Raw genomic sequence first — 10,716 nt, forward strand, 5'->3', positions numbered from 1 at the left:
TCATAGGTACGACTATCATGATATCAATTCATAAAAAAATTTAAACCTAACTTTTTCCCAACGTAGGGTAGTTTTGGAAGAATAATGTAAACTTAAATAAAGAGAGACAACAATTATTTGTATAAAGAATCCTAATTTTGAAGTGATTCAAAGCTAAATAAAATCTGTTTAAAAAATAATAGACGTTTATGTTTAAAAAAAACTTACTTATTTTATTAAAAAGATGTTTTTAAGAAAATATATATTTGAGGACGGTTTAGAATTATTTATTTGGGAACTTTAGGGGATTATTTTTTTCCTAAAAAATTAAAATAATGTGACAGTTTTGAGTTTTTTTGGGGGAACTTTAAGCAATTGATTTTCTTTTTCTCAAAAAAAATAAAATTACGTGTTTATTTTTTTGGAATTTTAGGACAGTTGTTGGTTTTTGTGATTTATAAGGAAAATTTGCCAAAAGAGAAAAAGGTCAAATATAACCCTATAGTAATGAAAATAGTTTAAATATATTCTTCGTTATATTTTTGGGCTAAATATACCTCTTCTGTTATACTTTCGGTTCAAATATACCCCTCTCATTATATTTTGGTATAAATCGCCCTTAATTATAATGGAAAAATACTTGAAAAACTCAAAATTAAATAACTCATTCCCAATTTTAAATATCTAATTTTTTTAGAAATAAAAAAATTTCAAGTACTAATTTGAGTTTTTTTCCTTAGAAACGACAATACAATACTAATACATGCAATTTCTATCTTAGCATTTTTTGTCTTATCATTTTGAAAAAAAAAGACTCAAAATAGTATTTAGAAATTTCATGTATTAATATTTAAAATTATGTAATGCATTTTGTATTGTTATTTCTAAGAAAAAAACTCAAATTAGTATTTAAATTTTTTATTTATTCCTAAAAAATCAGATATATAAAATTGGGGATGGATTATTTAATTTTGAGTTTTTCAAGTGTTATTCCGATAAAACTAAGGACGAATTTGTACCAAAATATAATAAGAAGGTATATTTGATCCTTTTTCGTTATTTTAATAATTTTAAAACAGATTAAATTGATTTGGTTTTGATTTTGACCAATAACTGATCCAAACCGACACATAAACACCCCTAAATATAGAATAGATAGATAATGTGTAATAAATCACCAACATGAATTGTGGTACAATGATGAAACAATTTCATTCTTAATTGAAAGTCTTGAATTCGAAATCTGAATATGCAAAAAATATTATTGGGAGCGTATCTCAGATGAGCCTTAAATGTCCGTCAAAAAAGTGTAATGAATGAATCAGCTAAAATAAGCTGCTTTAGAGCCTTTTTGGATAAGATTTTTTAAGTTACTTAAGCTTAAAACTGCTTATTATAAGTTTAAAAAAAGTTAGGGTAACCCAACTTATTTTAGATAAGTTAAGCCCGTTTGAATTAACTTATAAGATGTTTTCAACTTTTTTGAGTGTTTGACTTGCTATTTTAAAGTTGTGGCTTATTTTAAGCGCAAAATAACTTTAAGTTAAATAGCCAAACAATCAAAAAAGCTGAAAACAGCTTATAAGTTAATTCAAACGGGCTCTTAGCTTATCTAAAATAAGTTGGATTACCCTAGCTTTATTTTTTTAGCTTAAAATAAACAAATTTCTACTTATAAGTAATTTAGAAAAAGCTTATCCAAACAAAATCTACATCAAACAAATCTAATTATTTTTTTTAGCTTATTTTAAATACAAACTAACTTTAAGTCGGTTAGTCCTGTTTATAGAAAACTTGAAACTAATCCAAACGGCTCTTAGTTGAGGCGTAAACATCCATATCAACAGCCGAAAAATCTCACCATCAGCGGCGGTGCACCACCCCAGCTCCGCCGTAAGATGGAGGAAGAAAAGGCCGCAGCATACTACGACGAGCTCACACGTAAAGGAGAAGGCGCCGCAAGATTCAAGCAAGGTCTAGGCTTTTCTTCAACTTCAAATGGCGTCGTTCCCATTCATGGCTCTGCTCTCGTTTCTTCCTCTTCATCTCTGAGTAGTTTTGTCAGGGCATCAAGCCCATCGAAAACCACCGAGTTCGAAAAACAAGCTCAGCTTCAAACCATCCAAAACAAGCTCAAGAAGAAATCTAAAGACAATAAACATTACCTTTCTTCTAGAGTTTCAAAAGGAAAAACCACTAGAAGCAGAAGTCCAAGTCTCGAAAAACGTTCCAGCCGAAGTCCAAGCCGGAATTTAAAGCATCGGAGTCGAAGCCGGAGAAGAGATAAAGAGAGGCATTCGAGGCGGGATGCTTATTGGTCCAAACGTCCACATAGGTCTAGAAGTAGAAGTCGAAGTAGAGACAGAGATAAACATAGGGAAAGAGAAAGGCAAAAAGAGAAGCAGAGTACAAAGAGGTCAAGGAGCGTGTCCCCGCGGGATCGAAGACAGGAGAAAGTTGGGAAATATAGAGCTGCTACGGTAGATTATAGCAAATTGATTGAAGGTTATGAAAATATGGTAAGTTCCATTCTTAATTCTCAATGTAACTTGGTTTAATTATAGTTTGTGCTATTTTTGCTGCTAATATAATACAAATTCTAGGCAGTGAGTGAAGCAGATTGGTACTATATTCTCATTGTCTTCAGAAGTGTTAATTGTACATCCTGATCTCAATTAGGCAGTATGTTTTTGTGGAGAGTCCCATTACTGACCAAAACTGTCATCTTGACCGCTAGAGAAGCTTGCAGTCATAAAAATTGTAGAGAGTTTAAACAGATCACTGGAGTGTGTAGAATGTTTAAATTTATGTCCAAAGCTTATACTTGGATCTGAGTTACTCCTTCAATCCAAAATTCATCCCAATATATGTGGCATACTTTCCTTTTAAGTCTGTGTAAAAAAAAAAAAAGAACACTTACTTCCTCGCTTATTGACAATTTAACTTTAAACTTTTCATTTTACCTAGAGATGGATTATAGCCACACAAATGTCGCTTGTTTACATGGCAATTTTCAAAAGTCTTTCTTTATTTCTTAAACTCATGCCAAATCAAACACCACCAGATTAATTGGGACGGAGGGTGTTGCATATAATAAGGTTGCACAAGCCTGCATTCAAATTCAATGATAGAAAAGCATCTTACTGTGATTGCTGAATAGGAAGATTGGTTAATGTTGCCTGTAGATGTTTCCTTCATGTTTTGTGCTATATGGATGACTGGATTGTAAAACGTCGTATAGATTCGTATCCAGTGTTATTAATTTCAGTAAATGTGTTTAAGACTGATGTACTTACAAATTTGTTGAAGCTAGAGAAATGAGAATCTTCTGATTATTGAGCACATACAATAGAGAATTTGGGTTTGCCTTCTGGGTCGAGCTCGTTGCACCTGTCTCACGTGCGGGTTACCTCTCCTGTGTGGTTTGCGAGTCATTGCATAGGAGCGGGGGTTTTACCTTGTGGGCACCCAAAGGTTAGCGGCTGCAGGTTTCCCTTGTCATAAAAAAAAAGATAATTTGGTTGCATAGTAGATTTTATCAATGCTCCCATATCCGTAAATTTCCTAACTATCCATCTGAGGCTTCAAATATGTGATAATGGACTGGAAATCACCTGTATGACTACATGGTTGAGGTTTATTCCATCATCAGCAAGTTCTCTTAATTTTTAGTGGTTACCAAGTTAGTGCAACCAATATCTTGGATTGATAGTCTGAAGTTTGTTTGTTGGACTCTTATTTTGTATCCTCTAAGATCTGTAAGTACTTTGTTTTAGATTATGAAGCTTGATGTCCTCATCATTTCTTTAGATGATGAGTTTTTTGTGAATACAAAGTTACCCTTGTCTCAAAAAATGATTATGAAGCCTGATGTTGTTTATGTTTTGTTGCTATGTTGAACAGACTCCAGCTAAAAGAGTCAAAGCCAAAATGAAACTTCAACTTTCAGAAAGTGGTATTTTTAACTTCTATTCTGCTCTTTTTTATGTTTAGAAGTGTTACTGATTGTTATAATATTCTTCACTTGTGGATGCCGAATATGTACATTCGGCTATTTAATGTGCTATACAGTGGATACTATTATGTTTAATTGGTTGGGAGATATTACCTAATTCTGCTGATAGTTATGGGGCCGTAACTCTTTCTAGAAAAAACTGATATAACAATAGTGGTGATCCCTTATGGGAAAGTCTGAGCCTATCATCAATACATGCAAGAAATAGCAAAACAAGTACTCCCTCTAGTCTATATTAAGTGAATTGTTGGGGTATGACACCTCTTAAGAAAAATAATTAAGGACATAAATTGAAGGCTACTGTTTACTATTGCCCTTTTGATTAAATGTATAGTAGTTAAGAACCTCACTAAAAAGAAGGGTAAATATGGAAAAAATTCTAAATAATTCTCTTGAATTTTGAATAATTCACTTATTTTGAACTATGAAAAAAGTTCCAACAATTCACTAAGGTCACGTTTGGAAAGCCACAATGGAATTGAGATTTGGCAAGCGTTTGGCCCCATGTTTCCAAATATTCTCTGGGTAAAGTTTCACCATGTATTTGGCAACAAATTTTTCCAAAAATATTTGTCTGTTCCAAAAAATGTTATTTTGTACTCGTAAGTTTTAAAAATTATTAAAAATACCCATAAGTTTGTGTTCTTATTTTATAATGAATATGTTTCGTTAAAAAGAACTTTATAACATAATTGATAACAATCAACAACAACAAAATAACAATATGGGCAAGAACAATACATAAATCTAATTAAAAACAAGTTGTTCTTTTTTTTCAATTTTGTCACTCAAACAAATTATTCTTTATAAATAAGTTTTATTTAAGAGGGTTGGTGAGCATTCTTTATAGATATATAGTAGAAAGGAGTAGTTCGGTTATTTATTAATAGATAGAGATATTATTTAATGGTGTTGGTTGGCCACATTAATGGAGTAAGTTGGTAAATAAGTATTAGTTGAAATTAATAAATAATAGTTGTTTTTATAAAATAAAAAGTTTGGGTTAATGACCTCGGAGCACCCTGTACTTGGCTCCGTTTATCAGTTGAACCCTCCTACTTAGTAGTTTGCCAATTGAACTCTCAAACCCCTCTGACCATTGACCGACTTATGTGGCGCTGAGATGGCTAAACGCGTGAAAGCACGTGGTTAAAAGCGAGTACATACATAATTTTACATTAAAATTATTTTAAAAAATAATAATTATTTTAAAAGGCATACAATCATACCAAACCAACCAACGCGCATAAACCTAAGTTTCAAGCCAACCTAGAAGCATTCTAAGGATCCTATAACGTCAACCAAGATTAAGGCTAATCGTAATCTAAGGTTTCACGGCTAAGAAGCTAATCTAATGTCTCGAAAATTGCCCTAAGGGTCATACAACCTAAATTCTCATCCTAAACCTTCCTAATGATCAACGCCTACTCAATTTATATAGAATCTAGCTAAGTCGAGTCTAAAAAGGAGAAAATCATAACCTACCTCAAGGCCGAAACCACACTCGAACCTCTATTCTGGAGCTTTTCCCTTTCTAACAGCCTTTGAGCGGTGCCACGCTTTCAAATTGGTCATGTAAATGTCAACACGAGTGAAATGATACCCAATTTGCTATAAAAAGTTTGACCCAAAAATTGGGTCAAACTAAGACCATGGGACCCGTGCGTAGAATCACAAAATTGACTCCGTCACAAGGTCCCACCTATCTCAAGGAACTTGTGGCCTGAAAATGGGCACAATTCGAGCATTGATTGAGCTCAAAACAGTCCCACCACAAGTGAGCTTAAGAATAATAAAAAATGGAAATTAAAGGAGAGAAATGATGAAACTTACAAGTTAAACGCGTGATAGGTGACCCCTTTAACATTCCCCCGCTAACCACCAACAAAACTATGCGATTTCCCATTGATTTATCCTTCAAAATAAGCTCCAAATCGCCAAAGATGAAGCTATCTCAAGGAAAATATGGGGAATTGATTTAATTAAACTTAGATACTCATCGCGATTGCGATTCATAAACCTTGATCGGGTCCATAAATCCTTCATCACAGTCGCACTGGTTAAGGCTCGCGATCTTGTTGACCAAGAAAGTTGGTCTTCGTGATCACACGCCAAGCTCACGATCGCGTAGACCATTCTAAGTGGTCTTCACGAACACGGCTCCTAACACGCGAATGTGTTGAGCAATGCTGTGGTGGCACCAGTAATCAGCTACATCAGCTCAACTTGAAGTTGGGAAAATATCCTGACGGGGGCTCGAGATTCGTTCGGAACCCTATGAATGCAAATGAACTATGCTACCCACCAAAAATGACATTCCAAACTAAACGGAATTGACGAAATAACCAATGGAGGTCATCTCAATAGAATATTGATCCAAGTCAACACTTTTACTAATCAACAACACAACATCTCGTAAAACATCACAAAATCATCTTGATCACCTTGTGTTTCAAATTTAAGGTCTTTCTACACCAAACTCAATGTTTCGGAGTTAATTGTGTTGGCAGAATTCTCATCCGAGCACGTTTATCAAGAATTTTGTCTAAAGCCAATTGTTTGCCAAATTTTTAGAACTCGCCTAACGACTCAACCTCACGCCAAAGGTCTCAGGATCCGAACCAACCATGCTACTAGGCCTAAATAGATCTCCCGAAGTTGATGGAACTGGCAGAAAGCTTATACGACGTCAGATTCTTTGGATGTTGACCAAAGTCAACTCTTTCAACATTAAAGCTTTCAAAAAGGGGAAACTTGTCCAAAACTCTCCCAGCCACCTCAGGAAGCATGTCACCCATCCCAACATATCACAAGAACTGCAGAGAAGCTACAAGAAGAGGCAAAACAGTAAAAATCACACAAAAGCAAGCAAATGATCACGAGGGTCATTACAATATGTTACTTTGGAAACGCCAAGATTCTCTACAAAGGTGTAAGGATTGAGTTAATAATATTAGGATGCATATTCATAACATAAATAAATGACATCGTCGATTGTTTAATTCATTTAATTCAATTTTCTAGATTAGTCATTTGTAAAACAGGAAAATGATGAATAACTTTAGTTTGGTTTCCATTACTTTAAAATAGAATTGGAAAAAATAAGAAACAAATACTATAAATTTAAAGAAAGAAAATTCAATTAAATAGATATTGTTAAAAGTATATTCACGACTTTTAAATTTTTTCATTCGATTAAATTAAATTTACCTTATTTTATATAAATATTTTTTCTAATTCAATTTCAAGTTTAATAACAATTCATCAATTTATTAAAAGAGTACATGGAACAAGAGTTATGTAGAAACAAAGTGAGCAATCGGAATAAGAAGAATAAAAGACAAAAATACAAAGAATGTGCCTAATAAATTTAAACAAAGCTAAATTGAGAAGAAGAAATAGCATAGAAGAGAAAATAAATGAAAGTAACAAAGAATACAACTTTCATTGTACCCAAAAACAATGAGAAGAATAATGAAAAAGAAAAACAATGGAAGTTTCACATTGCGCCCAAAAACAATGAGACCTTTTCATTGGGTAGAGCTCAAAAGTTGAGCCCATCTCAGCCTATGGGACTTTCCAAAGCCAAAAAAGGGGGAAATAGTGCAATTAGTGGGACTCAAACCTGGAGCGTAAAATGAAATTTGAACTCCCTTAGCAATTGAGCTAAGCTTCTCTTTAGTTTCAAGGGGATTCATTCCGACATATATACTCATAGAATCAGAATTTGACCTTACATATACAGTGTAATTTTTTGACGAAGAATGTTTGGGTGAACCCCCTGAGCTCCACGTAGCTCCTCCCCTGATGGGGTACCTTCTTTTGGGTGAACCCTTGAGCTCCACGTAGCTCCTCCCCTGATGGGGCACCTTCTTTCTCCTTACATCAATGTTTTTGTAGACATAAAAGTTCCTTTATTTGCTGACACTGATACACTGTGGATCGCTTTAGCTGTAGAAGATGATGGTGCTTTAGTCAACCACATTGGTAAAAGCTTTTGGTTTTCTACGGTGGAGGTATGCACCTCTTTTTCTTTGTATCATTCTTTTCTCATAACTACGTTGTTGCAAATGGGCTCTGATCATTCCAAAGAGAGCGTGAACGGATGTTTGTTATTTGTTGATTTGAAGACTAGGAGGGAGGAACAAACTAAGGCTGCTCATGATGAGGCTATTTTTGGAGTTCCCTCACTTCTGCCACTTCCACCTTCCACTGAAACAGATGATGAAGCAGAAGAGGATAATGGCAAAAAGGATATATCTGAAATTGCCCCTGCTACAAGTCTCATTAGTGGGCAGGTGATATCTTAAATCTTGTCATAGTGGTTTTTTCGCTAATTATTATAGTACCATGGTTAGGTTTTCACACTTTTTATCTTCATTTCTCGGTCCACACTGCCTAATCATTCTTGTATTATATGAATTTAGGCACTGGCAATGCAACAAGGTTCTTGGCGTGATCGTGCGCGTAGATCATGACTTCTGTGAATGCTTGGAAGAGACTTGATCATGCCTAATATTTGGTTTATGTCGATGGAGGGTTTTTGTATTTGTGCAGGTCTTACGTGGGTTGTTGCCCGCTGCTTTTTGGGGTAGTGTAAGGTCCTTGTTTTTTACTGGACAAATTGTGAAGAAGGGTATTTATGGAGTTGGGCTTCCAGCTTTAAAATATCCATTGTACGTAATGGTCTGTCATATTCTAATTTTATTATGGAGAACTAGCATGGCACAATGCAAGTATTTTTCTGTAAATATTTCTCTTTGGTACTCTTTAAGCTTCGAATTCAGCCCTTGTATAGTGTGTATGTGGACGTCAAGTATAGTGCTTTGGTTAGATTCATCTACCTGCTTGTTAAATTCGGTTATTTAATGGTGACTGAATTGCAATACTACATTCTTCATTGAGAATCATATTTATCAAACTAAGCTTGAGCTTTACTGGATGAGTAGTGGATCGCACTGAATAATCAATGGGAGATCTACAGATATATACAACAGTAAACCCAATCAACAATAATTTACGGTACTATTTTATATCTATAATAATTTGTACTATTTACTTTCAAAAAATAGCAAAAAATATTTACTTGATATATATAACCTCCGAAGAACTCACAAGCCACAAAAAATCAAATTTTGGAGATCTCTCGTTTGAACATTGTGAATATTTTTGGCATTGGAATAACTAAGAAGCCAAAGGTCATTTCTATTAAAATCTTACTTTTATTGGCTATACAGAGATCATGGTCATTGTATTAGTTAAATGTGAAATCAAATTTTGGAGATCTCTCGTTTGAACATTGTAAATATTTTTGGCATTGAAATAACTAAGAAGCCAAAGGTCATTTCTATTAAAATCTTACTTTTATTGGCTATACAGAGATCTTGCATTGGGACTCACATTAGGTGTATATAGAAATAGCAGCCGGACGAATGTGGTCATACCTAGGACTATTGCTTCAGCAAGAGGACTTTCTAGTTAGACCACAATTTTAGCAACCGTTCTCCTCATCCCACTCCCCAATTGTTGTTGCTGGAGTTTTGCCTGTTCGTCGGTGCTTTATTGGAGAATTGTTGTAATTTTGTTTGTTATTGGTGCTTCTTCACCGGAGTTTTGTAGCCAGTTGTTGGCGCTTGTAGGGGTCATATCGGTCGGTTCAATGTGGTTCGATTTATCGGTTTGTTAACATGCTAAATCGATAACTAAATCAATAAAATATTTATTAACAATTTTTGATTAATCGAGTTGGTTTTTGATTTAACCGATAAGAAAATGTTCATATGACCATATATACACGATTTTCATAATATTAAAATAGTAGCAACAAATAGAAGTGCAACACAAATTTCTACATTGATCACTTTTGTTTTTAGAAAAAAATTGTTTGAATTCCTTCTAAAAATTCAAGCAATAAATTGCGAAAACATTAATTGCATGTCTATATCACAGTCAAATCTAAAATTGAGAAGAGACAAGGTAATATTAGTTTGTGTCGAGAAGAGAGAAGATCTTGCAATAGAGAGACAAATAGGTTAGTTTGTGTTGCCTACGGTCGAAAGTAATACTAAAAGTTAGGAAATAACGTTGCTAAAATGTTAAAGTCATAGCTATATAATTAGGAGTAAAATAGTAATTTTAATATAATATTATTGCGTTATTGATTTAACCATTAATCAAAATTATACAATTGGAAAATTGAACTGATAACCCAATTAATATTTTTACAAAACTGTTTAAAAATTATTAATCCAATAGCCCAATACCGATAAACCAAAAGTATTTTTTCAATTCGATTTATTCGTTAACACTCTGGGGGCTTCTAGCTGAAGTTCTCTTTCATAGCTTTCTCAATTTCTCTCCATGTACATTTATGGTCACCTAAATATCATTGTATGTTGTATGTGTCCTCCCCAAATTCGGGAAGGCACAATCGGCACCTCATGCCTCACTTGACTGAGCGAACCGATAGAAACAAACCAAATAACACTACATGCGATAAGTCGAGACCAACGATGCTCAAACGACATCAAACATTCATAATATAAAAGCAAAGTAAACAAAAGAGCAGTCTGACAAGGTCGCATTAAAAGCATAAGCTGCATGGAAGCAAACCCAATAGACAACTATATATACAGAAGGCCGACAAGGACAAAAATGAGAACATGTGAGACCCCGAAAGGTGGAAGGCTAAATAAATGATAGTGTTGCAGAAAAGTTTCAGA

General features: G+C 34.1%; 1 protein-coding gene across 1 annotated transcript; it reads left to right on the plus strand.

Moving 5' to 3' along the window:
* Positions 1-1,750: 1,750 nt before the first annotated feature.
* Positions 1,751-8,931, plus strand: LOC129870094 (uncharacterized). Its single transcript, XM_055944685.1, has 5 exons — positions 1,751-2,498; positions 3,883-3,934; positions 7,946-8,010; positions 8,125-8,292; positions 8,422-8,931. Exons 1-5 carry the CDS (start codon positions 1,878-1,880, stop codon positions 8,470-8,472), a joined length of 957 nt encoding a protein of 318 aa, XP_055800660.1. The 5' UTR covers positions 1,751-1,877; the 3' UTR covers positions 8,473-8,931.
* The last annotated feature ends 1,785 nt before the right edge of the window (positions 8,932-10,716 follow it).

Source organism: Solanum dulcamara, chromosome 10, assembly GCF_947179165.1.
Source record: "Solanum dulcamara chromosome 10, daSolDulc1.2, whole genome shotgun sequence".
Lineage (NCBI taxonomy): Eukaryota > Viridiplantae > Streptophyta > Magnoliopsida > Solanales > Solanaceae > Solanum > Solanum dulcamara.